This window comes from Sciurus carolinensis, chromosome 6, assembly GCF_902686445.1.
Source record: "Sciurus carolinensis chromosome 6, mSciCar1.2, whole genome shotgun sequence".
Classification (NCBI taxonomy): Eukaryota; Metazoa; Chordata; class Mammalia; order Rodentia; family Sciuridae; genus Sciurus; species Sciurus carolinensis.
The window spans coordinates 111,317,391-111,336,224 of NC_062218.1; the positions used below are offsets into that span (position 1 = coordinate 111,317,391).

The 18,834-nt window shown below is 40.1% G+C and overlaps 1 protein-coding gene across 1 annotated transcript in view; it reads left to right on the forward strand.

Annotated features, from left to right (window-relative positions):
• Positions 1-18,834, forward strand: part of Fbn2 (fibrillin 2) — a 228,018-nt gene that overhangs the window by 150,955 nt on the left and 58,229 nt on the right. The window contains 11 exon segments of the mRNA XM_047555526.1: positions 4,732-4,869; positions 5,435-5,485; positions 5,948-6,073; positions 9,072-9,299; positions 9,801-9,926; positions 13,323-13,451; positions 14,476-14,601; positions 16,437-16,562; positions 16,977-17,099; positions 17,202-17,327; positions 17,665-17,790. Of these exon segments, the coding sequence (XP_047411482.1) occupies positions 4,732-4,869; positions 5,435-5,485; positions 5,948-6,073; positions 9,072-9,299; positions 9,801-9,926; positions 13,323-13,451; positions 14,476-14,601; positions 16,437-16,562; positions 16,977-17,099; positions 17,202-17,327; positions 17,665-17,790 (1,425 nt within the window).

Genomic DNA, 18,834 nt, shown 5'->3' on the forward strand with positions numbered 1-18,834 from the left:
TCTCCATATTATTAGTGCCTGAGGCACTATTTTGTTATAGAATTCCTGGTGGGGGGTGGGGCACAGGTTGGCTTGGTAAGGCAGAAATATTTTAGCTAAGGCACAATTTCCAACTGAGTCAGAGTCACTTTATTATGCAAAGGAAATGAACTCAGCATTAATAGATTAGTGTGTCAGAAATCTAAATCTGTATGCCACTTGAGCGTCAAAGCTATCTTGGTTTTTGCTTCATCTGTAGACTTCTGTCTGTTTGGCCTTTTGGCCTTAGAGTTGTTAATGAAACAAAGACTTTTAATTCCCAAGTCATTATGTCATTCTCCCCTTGCCAACAACTAAACATCACCATATTTTCTTCCCAGCCATTCTTTCATTCATTATGGTCAAATTTTAATATCCAGTCTAGAGCTATTCAGAGAGAAATCTACCTAGCATTTTTAAATTTTAGGCATAATTTATCAACTTTATTTTTACAAAGCTCATTCTAGTAGGAAAAACTGAAATAGTAAATAGTCAAATATATGCAGGAAAGTTATGTATGTGTTTTTTATAGACCCATCAGTGACTTCAGTTGACCATTAACCTAGAACTTTCTCTTTCAAAGGGTTCAGGTCTCTAAACTTTAAAAGTAACAAAAATCCCATGATATGGTTACTAAACTAGAGTTAAATTAGGTCATACATGAGGTACTTGAATATGAGAAACATGTAAGGATTTAGAATCTATTCTTCAAACTTCCCAATTAAAAATTAATCCTATTCTGTGAAGTACTTTAAAGACTATTGTATTACAGTTGTTATCATTAAATACAGAACAATAAACTTGACTAATCCTTCATACATTACACTGCTCTGGTTTGATGGCTCTGTGTAATCCACACTCCCTCATCTTTGGGGCCTGCACTCTGTCCTCACCTTGTATGGACAGACCTCCCTGCTGTTTATTCTTGTTCTCCATGTTAGACTATTAGCCATGCTTGGCCATCCAGCATTTGCTCTTTCTCAGGAAGTGCTTCATTTTTGGCCTCCCAAGCACAGCCTTCTTCTTATCCTTTCACTCTTCTGGCTCATTTTTTGCATTTCCTTTGGTGAGCCTGCCCTCCAACCTGACATGTTCCACTGGTCAGTTTGTGATCTTTGCTTCTTTGTGTATACTCATCCTTAGATGGCCTCTACCTTGACTCTCAAATTTATCACCCCATATTCAACCTCTCCACTCATTCCAACTGTGTGAGACATCTAAGTGGAGACAACTGCTTAGACATCTCAAACATAACATCCAAACCCAAATTCCTATCTTTTGGCTTGAACCTGTTTCCTAGAAACAGTTCTATGTTGGCAAACAGCAACTCCATTCTTCCAGCTTCCACACCCCAAATCCTTGGCATCATCCTTAATTCTTTCTTCTCCAACTGCACATAAACTTGGTCAGCAAAACCTATTGATTATACTTGAAGTTGATCAATATTCCAACTACTTGCCACCAGCAACCCCAATCCAAGTCACCATTATTTCTCTTCTCTTGATTATTACTGTAATCTCTGTATTATACCCCTCTTCCCCCGCCCATACTTGCTACCCTAGAGTCTATTTTCCAAATAGCCACTGGGTAATCCTTTTAAAACATAAGTCAGCACATGTCATTCCTTGTCTGGAAACCCTGACTATAAAAACCTTGGCTTCTCCACTCACTTGAAGCAAAAGCTCGGGTTCTTGCCAAAGTCTGTGTTACCCTTGTGATCTCACTCTGCTGTCTCTGTCTCCCTCTGCTCTCCCCCAACCCCTCCACCTGAGCCACCCAGCCTGCTTCTTGCTCATACCAGTCCAGCATGAGCCCATCTCTGTGTTGATCTCTGTGGCTAGTTGCCACGGCTTTGTTCTCTTTTATGTTTCTATTCCTATGTCACATTGTAAGTTGGGACTTCTCTGACCATTTCAGTTAAAGTAAGTCTCTCTCCAACTACTCACCCTGGTTTATTTTTTTCAGTTTTTGTTTTGTTTTGTGTTTATTTTGGTTCCGGGGTTTGAACTTAGGGGGACTCGACCACTGGGCCACATCCCCAGCCCTATTTTTTATTTTATTTAGAGTCAGGGTCTCACTGAGTAGCTTATTAGCACCTCGCTTTTGCTGAAGCTGGCTTTGAACTCCCGATCCTCCTGCCTCTGCCTCTGAAGCCACTGTGATTACAGGTGTGCCTGTGCCACTGTGCCCAGCTCTTTTTTTCAGAGTTTTTAACCAACTCCTGAGCAGACATCTGTGACTATCCTGTGTATGTGTGTAAAAGAGAAGGAGGCAGATAGAGATATGGGGAGAGAGAGAGAGAGAGAGAGAGAGAGAGAGAGAGAGAGAGAGAGAAATGGGAGAGGGACTGCCAGTGGATTGTAACTTTTAAGTGTTGGTGCTGTTCCAACAAGTATGGTGCTACAGGATGAAGGACTGGAACAGAGTTTGCAGGTTAGAATCTTGATTCTGATCCTATACTAGCTCAGTGACCTTGAGTAAATGAGTTGACTTCTCTGTGCCTCTGTTTCCTCATCTGCAAATTGCACATACTTCATATGGCTGCTTTAGTAAGCAAATAGATGGATAAGCCTTTAGAATAGTGCCTGTCCCTTCCTCAGCCAGTATTAACAGTTCCTATTGCCGAGTATCTTACTTAAAATGACCACAACCAAGGTGATAATTCAATAACTAGTTTGGATCAATGAAAGATCTTTTAAATTCACAGTAGTCTTCCACAAGTTTCTGCTTCCTGTGTGCTACAGAATATACAGGTGTGAGCCTATAAAGAGCCTGTCCCTGTGACTTGATACAAGCATTGGCAAGCAAACCTTTTTCACTTGTGTACAGTTTTACCCCAAAGTGAATGTTTCAGCCAGAGAGAACAAATGAAAAGTGACTGTCCAACTCTTTGCACCTGCCTTGCGCCATAACTTCTTGTATCCAGTCAAGAGTTGTTCCATTTCAACCTCTGCTCCAGAGAGTTTGAGCTACGGCAACTTCCTCCTGTGGGTCACCCCTCTCCTCTCAGCAAGACCCGCCACTTTCATCACAACTCCCCTTCTGGGTTTGCGAGGGTTATTGTTGTTTGTTTTTGTTATTGAATGTGGAAGTAAAACTTTATCTGCACCTATTATTAAATGAGTTTTAGAATGAATGCTACAGAAATATACACCTTGTTGTGTTCCTAGTCTGTGTGCCACAGTATGCTATTAACGTCAAAACCTGAAATTGTTTTCTGCATCACCTGCATAAGAATCACCTGAGAAGCTTGTCAAAATGCAGGTGTCTGGGCTACACACCTGGAGACATATAGATCTGTATTTTAACAAGAGCCTTGGTGATATGCACACTTAATGGAGAACCACAATTCTACAAAGAAAGCTTCATGTTTGTGTATCCAGTTGGTATTTTGCCATGTCAGCTTTGATTGGGTTACTTTATCATTGCTTCAAAATCAGTTATTTAACAGTATTTTAATATTTGTTTGAAAGACTATTACGACACCTGAAAGTTTACTAAGTGCTCATTATTCCTTATAATTCACATGGAGTAAATTTCAAAGTACGTAGTATTTTACTAGATATTGTACTATTCAAAAGCACAAACTTACACTTCATATGAAGACACCCCTAAGTTAGGGGAGGTTATGTCTAGAATGGTTGGATGGCAGGTGATTTTTGTTTTTTATCTTCTTTATGCTTCTCTTTCCTCAAAAGATTTACAAAGTATTACTTTTGTTCGTTTGTTTGTTTTCTCTTTGTACCAGGAATTGAACTCAGGGGCACTCAACCACTGAGCCACATCCCTGGCCCTATTTTGTATTTTATTTAGAGACAGGGTCTCACAGAGTCGCTTAGCACCTCGCTGTGGCTGAGGCTGGCTTTGACCTCACGATCCTCCTGCCTCAGCCTCCCAAGCTGCTGGCATTACAGGCATGTGCCACCACACTCAGCCATGTATTACTTTTTGAACTAAAGGCTATATACACATATGCATAGGAAAATGCCTAAAAGAAAATACATCAGGTATTAGTCCTGAGGATGTCTTAGTGGTACATTTATAGGTGATGTTTACTTATTTCCTTCTTTTATTTCTTAGGGTTTTTTACTTTCAAGTATTTACCTTCAGTTGGAGAAATACTTGCTTCTCTATTACAAAACATAATTTGTAGTTAATTTGGTGAGAAATTAGGAGAGGAGATTATTTGAGGGATTTTATTTAATAAAATCTTAAATATCAAAGCCTTTATCACAAAGGATAAGTCTTATGAATATTTTTCACTCAAGCGAAGGTGTTTTCATGGTGATGCACTGTGTTTCTAAACACCAGCATAAGATCTTGGGTGGCAGTGACTCCTCCATAGGCTGTCAGAAGACACAATTGTATTGTTGCTGTATTAGAGATGTCTGGCATATAGTCATTTACATGTATGTAAAATGCCTTTGTTTTCAAGTTGTCAATGGACTTTATTTATTTATATGTGGTGCTAAGGATCAAACCCAGTGCCTCACACTTGCAAGGCAAGCGCTCTCCCACTGAGCCACAACCCCAACCCGAAATGCCATATTTAAATACTTGTTCATGTAAGCGTGTTAAGGGACATGTTAATCAAGGTTTAAAAATTAATTTTCTTGTGTCTTTTAACACTGTAACGAATGCCTTTGGTGTATATGGTAGAATTCTGTTTCCTTCAGAGGTATGAGCTCTCTGACCTTTCCTACTCCTTTTCAGACAGCCTGAAAGGGACGTGTTGGCTCAACATCCAGGACAACCGCTGCGAAGTGAATATTAACGGAGCCACTCTGAAATCCGAATGCTGTGCTACCCTGGGAGCTGCCTGGGGGAGCCCCTGCGAGCGCTGTGAACTAGGTAGGTGGCAGACCAGGGGCTTCCGGGCTTCTGACTGCAAAGCTTCTCCCTTGAGGAGGCCACCTTTGTAAGTGTGCACTTCTTACTGGGGCAGACCAAGAGATTATCGGCCCGCTAAATTGTTGTCTTTCCTGGCTAAATATATTCACCTCCTGAAACGTGCAATTGGTTTTTCCTCATAGTAGAAGCAGATTTTCTGATTGTTTTAGACAAGGAAGGGAATTGGCTTCAAACCAGGTGCTAAGTAGCTGCCTGAATCCTCCACCATCCTTTCTGCAGGTATCCCAGTAGGATATGACGACTCTGGATCCCCTGAGTCTTTTATTTACTTGTAATTTAGTTGTCAGTATGAGAAAAAAGGAATTGTAGGGAACATCTTGATATAAGTGGATGCCGGTGGAGTTACCACTCGTCATGTGCCACTGAATCGAAGAAAGAGAGAGCTGGAGTCCTCAGTCTTTAAAGCCCCATCTTCAATTTATAATTCTGTCTTATTGTTTTTTTAGCTTAAAACTGTTGTTTTTTCTTTTATAATGAAGTGAAACCTATTCTATTATTCTTACAGATGCAGCTTGTGCAAGAGGCTTTGCCAGGATTAAAGGTGTCACTTGTGAAGGTGAGTGTATTCTTAGATGATGCAAATCTTCAGAGCAATAACATAAAATTGATATTCACTCTCATGCTTTGGAATTTTTCATTTTCAGAAACCTTAAAAATTCAGTTCAAAGATCCAGTGTAATCAACAAATGCTTAAACATAATACTCAGGGGGAAGTAGCTTGGGGTTTCCCATTTCTCCTCTTTATGCAGTTGGTAAGTTTTCTGAGGACATCGCCAGCCTCCAAGGCACAGCTGGCAGAGGAGCATGTCTGGGCTGTTTTATGGACGGGCAAGGCTGTGGTCGTTTTCACAGCTGGTGCCTAGAAGAGCTGGTGGCTGGGTTGTGGAATATTTTTGCTTAACTCAAGTAATAATCCACATTGTATTGCAGATTGGATATGTTATACAGGAAGTGCGACTACACCTGTTTTTCCTATTTGTAACGTCTTTACCCCTCTGCTCACTCCATTTCCCTGCAGACGTTAATGAGTGTGAGGTGTTTCCTGGCGTTTGTCCAAATGGACGCTGTGTCAATAGCAAAGGGTCTTTTCACTGTGAGTGCCCTGAAGGCCTTACGTTGGATGGAACTGGTCGTGTGTGTTTGGGTAAGACTCATGCCCTCATGTATTTTATGCATGAAACCAGCCATGAATTTTCTTGTTCTTTGGTTAGAAGCCCATCCAAAAACATGGAGTCTATACATGGTGAAAGTTACTTCGAATAAGATATTGGGGGGAAAAAATCACCCCAGGATATTTTTTAAATAAATGTATTTAAATATTTTCTGCTTAATATCTAAAGTTGATACTACTTAAAATTTTATCTTGTAAGTTTGTTTCCATAATCAGATACTTCAGGCAAGTTCAGTCTTTCACGCTGAGTTAATAGAATAAGAAAACTATGTATGTTTGGAACACAGAAGAATAAATGAAGGCAAGCACTGAAAAGAGCATTTACCAGCTCACGGCAGCTCCACCCTTTGGACAATGGGGAAATTTGTTATGTTTCTGTTTGAAAACAATGACAGATCCTGATCCTTCCTTTCCCACCTTCAGAGTTTTCTTAATGCTTTATATTCTATAGATCTAAACTGAGGAATCTTTCTTCAACTCTATAAGGATGGCAGTTTGGCTTTATTCTTTATCAGTGTCATTACTAAACTTGAACTTCATGAGGGAAGAAGAAACCTATTAATTTCATATTGTATGTAAGCAACAATTTTTTATTTCAGGAGATTTTTTTCCCATGAGCTGTGGAATAATAAATGTTCAGTTTCAAAAACATCTTTACATGGGTTTATATTTGACATTTAAGAGCATAGGCAGAGTATGAGCAGTGGTAGTGTTACATTCAACAATTTCATATCAGTGATTTTTTTAATCAGTAGTAAGAAAAGCAAGTTTTTAGTACCATACCATCTGGTTACCATAATTAGCACACATTTTACTTTTAGATAATTTTTGACAGCATATTTAAATTTGGGTAGAAAACATGGTATGAATTCATGTGGAATTATTTAGAAAGCATAGTTTCCAAAGTATAAGAATAATTTTTTTTTTAATTTTTAGACATTTTAAATTAGATTCCATGTTTAGAAAAAAAAAGTATCTTTTGAAAATAACAATACCATGTATCAGCGTGATAAAATGACTAATGAAATCAAATTGCATTTAGGAACCCAGGATTAGAGTTTATGAAGATATTTTGATTGTAAACTATCACTCAGCAAAATCAATTCCAATGACATCACTCAAAATCAAAGCCTTTGTAATATTTTAAATCAATATATAGGATTCTTTATCCTTGTGCTTAACTTCTTGTCACTACTAGAATTAAGCTACATTTATTCATTCTGTCTGTAGATGTGAGGAAGTTTCAAAAAGATATTGGCATATGAAAATGTCATATATTCTAAGTGCAAAAGTTAGTGATAAAATACTCTGATTGAGCATCTTTTAAAATCAGTGATCCCAAACTCAGATGCTTAGGGCAGCCAGGCAGGCAACAGAAATGACTGAAGTGCTAATTTAAAGGAACAGTGGAGACTGAAGCAGGTTGTACTGCATATGTACCATCCAAAGGTTTCCAAGCTGACGTTTTAATTTTTGTACAAGCCAGAGCTTATGTGGCCCATGTTCTGGCTATTTTGATTCCTGATGTAAATATCGATATGAATTTTTGTAGTAAAGACACAGGATTGCTCTTCCAGGCTCTCATAACTTTTTTGATACTTAATTCAAATATCTATCCCTCCCCAATTTATTCCAGAATGGCTTCTTGAGAAGATTACTTTCATGACCTTAGAAACAGTAAGTCTCAGGGTGGAGTTCTCAGGATACCTGTACTTATATAACACTTTCTCATCTTGTGAAGATCCTAACTTCCCTAGTGACAGTGTTGGATAGAGCTAGCTGTAACTGAGACCAGCCCTGGGAGCCTTGTGGGATATGATTTACTGGGTTACTGTCACTCTTAACACTGGCAGAGAATGTGACTCTTGGTTAGTTTAATGTAGATATGTAAGTCAGAATTACCTGCTGTGAATGCTTATATCTAGTCTACAGAACCAAAATGAAAATTTATCACAGTCTTCTCTTTAAAATGGGACTTTATATTTACAATTCTTAAAAATGTATATAACTCTAGGTCAAAGACAGTTGCTCAAGTGAAATTACCTTTGGTTGAGAACTTAAAAGAATTATTGACATTAAGTAAAATAGTAAACAATTGTTTGTTTACACTTCCAAGAGGAACCTCTTTTCCTCTGCTAAATAATTTTCAGGTTCAGAAAAGGATTTAATATCTAGAAATACTCTTATAGTGCTATTTAATTAAGAGGACCTTTTCTGAACTCATTATCTGTGTTTGTAATTAAACAGCTGAATGTTTGTTTGTAGCTTTACCACCAATTCTGTTGGCTAACAGATAAACTGTCAACAGACCATACTGGCCCTGTTTTATAACTATTTACTGAAGTCCTCTCTCCTGGCTAGCACAGACTAAACACTGAAACATTGGTGTATTTTGAAATTGATGGGAAAATGTGACATTGAAGCAAATTATTTGGTCCCTTAGTACAGAAGATTTACATAATCTAGGGCAAAAACCATGCTGCACAAAGTAAATTTGGCAGGTTAAAAAAAAAAAAAAACTGTAAATTAATAATATTTTTTCTTTTGTAAAGCAGTTTTAATAGTTGTATGAAGTTAGCAAATAGATTACAGCTGATCATTTTCTGTTTATGACTAGGATCAGCCAGGACTGCTCAAAAACCACTTTGAGCAATTCCCTAAACAAGAGGAATCTAGCGTTAAAATTACTCTTTCTGCTGTGAGCAAGACAAAAAGGGTTTATAGGAGACAACAGAAAGAGTCATATCACTCACTAGGAGACCTTTCTGCTGCAAGGTTTCTTGTGAGAAAGCTGGAGGGGAACCCATTTTTGCTCTCCTAAATGGCGCCCATTACAGAGTCCTTTGCAAGAGGTCAAGGACTGCAGGTCTCGCCCACCAAGGGCCCAGCTCATGCCTGGTGCTCAGGAGACTCTCGGAGTGTGTGTTTGGGGAGTGTGTCAGCACTCTCAGGCTCTGGTCTCTCTGTGTAGATATCCGTATGGAGCAGTGCTACCTGAAGTGGGATGAAGATGAATGCATCCACCCAGTTCCTGGAAAGTTCCGCATGGACGCCTGCTGCTGTGCTGTGGGGGCAGCTTGGGGCACTGAGTGTGAAGAGTGCCCCAAACCTGGCACCAAGGAGTATGAGGCCCTGTGCCCCCGGGGGCCTGGCTTTGCTAACAGAGGGGATGTTCTCACCGGGAGGCCATTTTACAAAGGTAACTGCCAGCGGCACCTGGTCCCTCTGTACTAGCAGAGCACCCTCTATATCCCCTGAGAATTGGTTTTGCTTTAAACACATGACTTCTGAGCACCCAATGGCCCACGAGTGTCAATTACCTGTGTAAGATGGCCCTGAAGAATAACTAGAATAGACTTGTAATCACACTCTTCTCATTCCTTCTGCTGTCCCTCTGCCTTCCTTCACATGAGCTGGGGGGAGGTGTTTCTGACAGCTACTTCAGTAGCAGAAAGATCTGTATCCCCCGTTACTACATAAAACAAACAGAGGTAAAGGGATCAGAATTCTATTAAGAATAGATTGTTTTCCTATTGGAAACTTTTCATGTGGTTATCAGTGTGATCATTTCAAAGCTTGATGGCCCTCGTTTTTACTGAGGTACATTCTTATTTTCCATCATGCTGAATTTTTAAACTTAAATGGTGGACCTCCTCATGTATATCAACCAGCTCCAAATTTGGCCTTCTTCTGCTTTTAGATATCAATGAATGTAAAGCCTTTCCTGGGATGTGCACCTATGGAAAGTGCAGAAATACAATTGGAAGTTTCAAGTGCCGTTGCAATAGTGGCTTCGCTCTGGACATGGAGGAAAGGAACTGCACAGGTGAGACTGTTCTATTGTGTTCTCTGGCAACCCCTGGCATTCTTTCCTTTGCCATGTTTGAAAATACTGCCTTCAAAAGCCCATTCCCTCACTGAGAACTTGTAACTTTTTATTTTTCTTTTCTCTACACTTAAGCCAATTCTCCAAATAAACTTGTGAGACATCTGCAAACCAGCACCAAAATGCTGTTGTATTATAGGCAGGAAAACAATTTTCAAAATACATGAAGACTAAAGAATATAGCCATGAAATCCACAATAATTATATAATCTCGATTGGCATACTATTAAAAATTTTAAAGTTGATGATGGAGAAATTATGACTTACTTTACTCATCTGTGAACAGTACTCTTAGTAACCAGTCTTCAGTCACTATTCATAATCATCCACTCCCATTTCCTTCAGTTTGAAAGATATGAAGTTCTAAATTTTTATATTAGATAATATAACACATTGTTCCTTTATCCCCAAGATTACTTATTTTCAGAAGTCTCTTCATTCATAATCTCTGGAATTTTCCCTTCTCTCCCACCTTCCCTCCTGATGTCCATTTCTCCCTTGGCTTCTTCCTGTACCCACTCAGGCTAGGTGATTCCTGAGTCTTTCACAGCTGACCATCAGGTCCTCTCAAGTTCTGCTGCTTGTCTTGCTGCTCTACCTCCCATGCTTCAACCCCAGCCCTTAATCCCCTCACTGTGGGTTTGTTCACTCTGGGCTGCTGAGCTTTGATGGGAGAATGTGAGGAGAGCTGCCTGAGATTCCTGTGTTCGCCTTCACCCAAGTCCTCATAGGCGCTTAGCAGCATGGCCGTACACCTCCTAAGGCTGCTTCCTGTATCTCTCAGCACTTCTAAAACGTCACCTGACCTACGTGCCTCTCATAGCCCTTCAAGACTGATTGCCAGTTCTGTACTCATTCAGCCTCCTGATAAAACTTCCTTTTCCTTTCACCTTTCCTCCTCCAGTTTCAGAGAATGAGATGCTCTTCCACCCTCACTCTCCTGCCTGCTCCTGCTCCAGGTTCCACTCCTCTGGCTCTTGCATCTCCTCTTCGCTGGTCCCTTTTGCTTAACTTTTCTTTAGCCTTTCTTTTCCCTCCTGGTGTCAACCTGCTTTCCTACTTTTACCTCTCACTCCTCTTTTATCAAGCCATTCCTTTTGCAGTTTTGACTTCTGCTCTCCCTCATTTAGAACCACATACATATCTTGCAAAATGTCTTTGTAGTAATTTTTTAAAAAAGCTTTCCCTTGGTGCATATTCTCCTTGGCCTCTAGTTGGAGCTGCCCAGAGAAGGTGTGACTGGGGAACAAGTCTTAGCTGAGGCATTACCTGTCCTAGGGGAGAGCCTTCTACCAACACATTCCCCACAACTGAAAGGGAGGGGAAGTAGGTCCTTCTTTCTAGAAGGGAGAACTGGGTGACAAATCACATTATCTACTACAGTGCACACTCCCTCCAAGTTCTACCCATTGAGTTTCCGTAGTTGAAACCTTCATTTTCACAACTACTGTGTGTATCATCCTCAAACAGGGCTTAGATTGCATAACTTCTGGCCAAACAACTTCCATTGACTCAGGCAATCTTGGACCCTGGGTAAAGAAGCTTCAAGTTCTTCCCGTTCTGATCCTCACCTCTTGTTTTTTCTGGGACATTACCCAAGTGAATGAATGTCTCAAACATTTTCCTTCTTCAGTAGAAGACAGAGATTTTTGCTAATAACACTGCATTGTTTTTGGATATAATGTAAAATTACATAGAAAATTACTGTCCCATTCTTCACAGCATGTAAGGATGGTTATCTCCCTCCCTGTGTTTGGCATCCTGAGTGATGCCACCTGTGCTTCCTGTACTCACACTCACGGTCACCCATGTAGACAGCTACTCTGTGACTTCCTGTTCCCCAAGGTGCATTAATGTCATTTACAGGTGCACTTTATCTCGCCTCTTATTCCACATCTTTAAAGTTAGGATTTCTATACATCTTCAAGGACCAGTTCAAAGGTCACCTCCAAAATGCCAACTGTGAGCAGAGAGTAGGTTGCACTTGTGCAGCACTGCCTGTGAGAAATGCAGTGCTCTTAGCGCTTAACAAATATGAATCTGCAGGTGGGTTCTGCTACAGATAAAACAAATTGAGGCCTGGAGAAGTGAAATGGTTTTCTCAAGGCCTCAGACAAAATAGCATACGGTGAAGCTCCCACCACAGCACATTAGTCAAAAAATGCCTCTTCTCCACCAAAGGATGTATTGTATGCCTCTGTTATGGCTCAGCACCAGTCACTGGATACTGTAGGAGATAAAAGTAGGAGAATTAATTGGCATACTGTTAGCTGCTTCATCTTATCAGTGCAACTTTTGTTTAAAAGAAAGTACTTATATTTTTTCAATATGATTGGAGATTTAAATAAAACCTGGAAGAAAGGAGAGGCTGAGACAGCCCCCCAAAGGACGGACACAAGTTACAAGTTATCCACTAACTTAATCCTTAAATCCTATGACAGAAAAACTTCAAAATTAAATTTGCTCAAATCAATAGTAGCAAAAGCATTTTTTCCTATTGTGACAAATTTTTTAAAAAACATGTCACATTTTCTTACCATATTTTATAGAGACCTAACTTCTCTTGGAAAAATTTTAGTTATGGATCTGGGAGATTTTTCATTTTATTTTTTTAAAGTACAGTTGTGGCTATTAAAGATTTCTTATTTACTGTACAATATGTAAAAAGTGGCAAATGCACAAATATCATTTTTCTGAATTTTTTGAAAACTGGATTGGTAAGCTGTTCACATCTGAATGTGACACAGAAAAACACAAAGTCAAAGTGGGCCATACTCCAAGGCCATGCTGTATCTGTGCATGTGCAGTCTGACTTGAGGTTAGCATGCTTCATCTCTTCTCTCGTCGCTGCCTGTCTGTTCCATGGCCACCCCTGCTCAGAGGCAGTGGCTCTGTCTTTACATGGTCCTTGTGGGCTAATGCAGTGGAACCAGCAGTGCCTTCAAGTCACACATGGGGCTTCCTTGCACGTGTGATGTGTCTCTCCTCATTTACCACATGCCTCCTTTGACCCTTAGCACAGTTGCTTGGCTCACTCTTCTATTACTATGTCTAAGCCACAAAGAGAAACCCGTGACTCCAGAACTCTTAAAGGCAAAAAGGCACCACCACCACTTGCCCGTTGGCTGTGACAGTTTTGGCAGTTGGGAAAAGGAATGTGCCTCAGGCCCTGTCTACCTCTGATCTCCTGGAAACATTTCCTCCTCTTGGCCATTGATTTCCCCAGCATGTCCAGTGTGCGGTACCTTCCTGTGGAAAGGCAATTCCCATTCGTTGGCCTTTAACACCATCTCATCTCATTCTGGTTTTTTATTTGTTTTAAACCATGTGGATTAGACATCGACGAGTGCAGGATCTCTCCTGACCTCTGTGGCAGTGGGATCTGCGTCAATACGCCGGGCAGCTTTGAGTGCGAGTGCTTCGAAGGCTACGAAAGCGGCTTCATGATGATGAAGAACTGCATGGGTAAGCATGGCCTCTCCTCCTGGCCAGTCTGGAAAGCAGTCTAGCACAGCTCACTTGCTGTACTCCGGCTTATCTCAGAGCTGCAGGCAGCATGCTTGACAAGGAGCTCTGATGGGGGAGAGAGGAGATTTCAGTGTCAGGCAGAAAATCTGCCCTGTGTAGCTCTTGGGAGCCCCAACCTTTGGCACCTTCAGGGCAGTGAGATGTTGAGACCGACCGGATTCTGTTTGTTCATAGAATCAGCACGGGGAATGATTGCTCAGGAGAGATTCCTTTAAAATGGATGTCACCGTCACTGATTAAAGTAATCATAATAGAAGGGAATCTGTAGAGTAGAGCAAGCATATTTAGAGAGGGAGGAGGAGACTGATCCAATTGTGTGCATGTGCAGATACAGCACAATGAATCCCACTGTTGTGTAGAATAGTAATGTACCTATAACAAATAAAATAAAATAAAACGTTGGCAGATTTCATTAAAGTTCCTCTGTGGTTTCAAAATAATAAAATGAAATGGATGAGTGATAACCCCAAAAGTTGTATTCTGTCATGCTGATCCCATCCTATTTCCCTTTTGTGTGCAATGCTGTAAACCCACGTGGAATTCCCAGCCTTTTGAAGCCACAATTTCATTTTCAGTGACATACAGGACTTAGAAGATACGGTCAGTTACAAATTTTAGATTTTTCTTTTCACTTTGATGAAAAGCACGTACACCAGGAAAAAACTGACATCAGATGATATCTGAATCTGTGGTGATGTGAATCAAATATTGTTTATTTTTAACTCTTAGAAATCTCATTTCATACAAGTAAATTTCTTGATAACTTACTGTCTTTAAGAACAGAATTTTCAGCTTTTATACTGATGGCAGAAAAAGCAAGAAGAGTTTCCTGCTTCCATTTAAGCATGACTTGTACATTGGAGCCAACGCTTACCTCAGATAATATCCTTCCTCCCGTGCTTAATTCGTGAACATTTTTTCCTCAGAGTTCTTTAATGGATCTCACGTTTTTACCTTTCAGACATTGACGAATGTGAACGTAACCCTCTCCTTTGTAGGGGTGGCACCTGTGTGAACACTGAGGGCAGCTTTCAGTGTGACTGTCCCCTGGGACACGAGCTGTCACCATCACGCGAGGACTGTGTAGGTAAGTGTGTTCCCTCAGCTCATAAACACATCCAGCACAAAGGGCAATGAGCAGGAACCACTTCTGACAAACTTGTTCTAGGGCACATGACATCTAGTGTATTACAAGTTGAAAACCAGATTCCTTACCTCTGGATTCAGGCTGTGTCTTTATAGGATGCTTCAGTGATATGCTCAGTAGGCTGGCATTGTTCTGGTTTTCCTCTTTTTCATACAAACTCAATGGGCTGGTATGAGAGACCCTGTGCAAGGCCCATCCTCCATGCAGGATGGAATGGGTAATGGCCTGGGATGCTCCCTGATTGTTCACCCGTGCACACACACCTGCACTGTGTACCCTCTACCCCACATCTTGAAACCAAGAGTCACTCAGCATCCCTGTGTCTACTCAGGGGTCACTAATGTATGTCCATGTGAGTTTCATTTACTCCACTACAGGAACACCTTGGTCTCTTCACAGCCCAGAGATCAGCAGGGAGGACAGAGGGGATAGAGAACACTAATCAATCGTCTTGGAATATTCCAACTGTTGTTTTCATAAACAGCATGGCCTCTGGCCTTACTGTGATCTTATGTACTGGCTTTCATACTTGGACTTAACCAGGAAGTATTTTCTTGTCAGGAACTCTTTTTTGAAACTGTAAGCAAATAAAAGATTAAAATAGAGCAGTTTACATATCACATTTTAAAAATAATTTGTGTACATCTCCTCCAAGTACATTTATTTATTTGTAAGCCATCTAAATTGCTATGCTAATAAACAGGATGACTCTTAAGTCATGGACTAAACAAACTATTTTTAAAGGGTGAATTTAAAAGTTTTAAATATTTTGATTTAAATAAAAGTACAAAAAGATTTTTTTCACTGGCAATTATAAGATATTTATTCATGACTGAACATCTTGTGATATAGAGATTCAGAATCTAAGTTCAGTTTATTTTATTACTTAGTTTTCATGAATCTCATAGCTTAAAAATATACCTCTTAAAATCATAGTGCACTGTATAAAATATGTATTTCTTTAAAATATAAAATATACACTTAATGATCATAAGCCTAAATTCATGTCACATTTCAGAACTTGGGATGCATTTTTTGTTACATCTGATTACCATACCTTTTCACTGTTTTTAATGAACATTGTGCCTGACAAATCTTGGATAAGGAAGTTTTCTTGCTATTCTCTTGTGAATACAGAATTAGTACTACTTTATTCCACAGACCTTTGTATGAGTTAGTTTTAGGCACTTGCCTATCTTATATGGGTTAGTTTATTTTAAAATAGACAATATAATCTTATAAATCTATCAATAATGTGATGTAAAGAAACACATGAGGGCTTAGTGTCATGCTTGTGTTTTGTGGAACTAGTGACTTAGGATAGTAGTTATGTAGGCAATACTTGATTAGCTAATGAGGACCAGATGAATATGCCAATGTAGATTCATAAATAGTAGTAAGCTTCATTTCTGGCATGTGCTAAATCTGTTTGGTCTAATGTGGTAATCTATGTGTCTATGTAATTTTAATTAAAATTAAATAACATTAAATATTCTTTAGTCATACTATCCACATTTCAAGTGCTCAGCAGCATATTCAGCTATGTATCATACAGCATAGCCAGGGCATCATCCATCATTGTGCAAAGACTAACTACTATTGTAGTTAGGAATACATAGAAGTAGAGATTCTAGTATTTTCTGGAAACAGCCCAGATCATATCACTTCTTTCTGAAGTACACACCCCCTCTGAGACCACAGCTTCAATCATGCACATTGATATTTTAAGTGATTTGGCTTTTACACAAAACATTAATTCTGTTCATCTTTTGTAGATATCAATGAGTGCTCCTTGAGTGACAATCTCTGCAGAAATGGAAAATGTGTGAACATGATTGGAACCTATCAGTGCTCTTGCAATCCTGGATATCAGGCCACCCCAGACCGCCAGGGCTGTACAGGTAAGGCAAGACCACGCAGGCCTGAAACTCCTATTTCCTAGGAAAACTTTTGGCAGTGATTATATATTGAAGCCTGTGGGAGTCCTTGGTCCTAAAAGTGAGTCTGGGGCGGCTTCCAAAGGCAGCATTGCAGAGGTCATGCTGATCTTATAGAAAATGCTCAAAACTCCATGGATTCTGTGTTTCTGAGTTCTTTATTCTTCACACACTGAAATTGAGTGGAGCGCCATCTAAAAGGAAGTAAAAGAACTGAGAAAGACCGATGGCATAGTGCTAGATCAACACAAACGTGGGGCGGGGTGAGGGGATCCAAAGCTGTTTCATCATTTTTCTGTTTATAAAGGAGAAAAACCTGTCTTTTTTTATTCAAGGAAGCAGAGCTCACAAGTAATGTGGTTCCATGTTATTTCACAGACATTGACGAGTGCATGATAATGAACGGGGGCTGCGACACCCAGTGCACTAATTCAGAAGGAAGCTATGAGTGCAGCTGCAGCGAGGGCTATGCCCTGATGCCAGACGGGAGATCCTGTGCAGGTAGAGAATGTGGCTCCAGATATTGTCGAAGGACCACAATGAAAGACTCAGATTGATGCCAGCCATCCTTGGTTTCATTTGACGTTTCCTTTGTGTCTTCAGATATTGATGAATGCGAAAACAACCCTGACATCTGTGACGGCGGTCAGTGTACCAACATTCCTGGAGAGTATCGCTGTCTCTGCTATGATGGCTTCATGGCTTCCATGGACATGAAAACCTGCATTGGTGGGTGTCGTCAGCAAAGGACAAGGGTTTATGGACACATAAGCACACATGTATATGCACCTGTACACACAAGAAGAGGAAGGGTTCTTTGATTGTTACTTTAAAAAATCAAACTATGTTTTTAGAACTATAGGGTCTGAAAAGGAAAAATTACTCAGAAGAAAAATCCTTCAAAGACAGAGCATATGTCTGCAATACTGTGTCTTGCAGTATTAAAGGGTTACTCTTTAAATTTTGTCTGTGTTTTACTATTATGCTGTTCAGTTTAAAACATAGCTTTTAAATTATGCTGATGAATAATTATGCTAACCAAGGTATTGAAAAACACATTTTCCAGATGTGAATGAATGTGACTTAAATTCGAACATCTGCATGTTTGGGGAGTGTGAGAACACCAAGGGATCCTTTATTTGCCACTGTCAGCTGGGTTATTCAGTGAAGAAGGGAACCACAGGATGCACAGGTGGGTCCCAAACTTCCTGGGTTTCAAAGGCCAACCTTCAACACTGTTGTTACCCCACATTCTTAGACCGGTTTCCCGTAGTCAGACTGCGACTGCATGTGTGATGTGTGGCCAAGCCCGGGCACGTGGGGGCATGGGCTCATGTCTGGCAGTACACTGCCCGAGCCATGCCCCTGGGAGCTGTCTGTGTGTCCTGACACAGGGTGGGAGAGCAGAGGGAGTCAGAGTCTGCCATGCTTCCGGTGACCCTCAGGGTAGCATTTGCTTTCTTGGCATGACTGCTCCCTGGTGGAAGACACATAAGAAGGGGCACAAAAAGACCTGCAGGGATCCCAGTTTTCATTGTTTTTACAGTTCTGAACTACTTAAAAATTGAGTTCTGTTTAAACAGTTTCCCTTTCTCTCTTACCTCACATTTTCTTCCTTTCATTTCTCTTTTCTTAACATTCATTTTGTCTTCTCTCTTTGCTGAAATTGCTTCTTTTTTTCTCTGTACATCTTCTTTATTCTCCCTATTCATTTTATCTTCTGTTTGTTTTCTTCATTAATTAGTGTTAGACCTTTGCATAGAGGTCAGACTGGGAAGTGCCAAGGTCAAGATTTTGGACCACATGTCTCTCAGTACTTGATTTAAGGCCCTGTATGGTATTTTGCTCAAGGCAGGTGGTGAAGGGCTTAGGCTGCAACCAAGCCCTTAGGCTGACCACTCCAGGAAGGGACACAAAATGAAAGCAAGAGTACTGTACATGCTCTCCACTAGCTGAGTTGATACAAGCCAACAGTGTGTGTGTGTGCTTGTGTATGCACACATGCATATGTGATTTCAGCAGTTGCAATATGTAATCAGTGAACTGGATAGAACCAACCATTTCTTTTATTCTAGAAAGCTTTAGGAAACCAAATCTATGTAGTTCATACACACATATATACACACATATACACATCACACACGTGTGTATGTATATACACAGACACGTGTGTTTTATTTATTTATGTGTTTTATTTATTTATTTATTTGTTTGCAATTTCATCATTATGAGAACA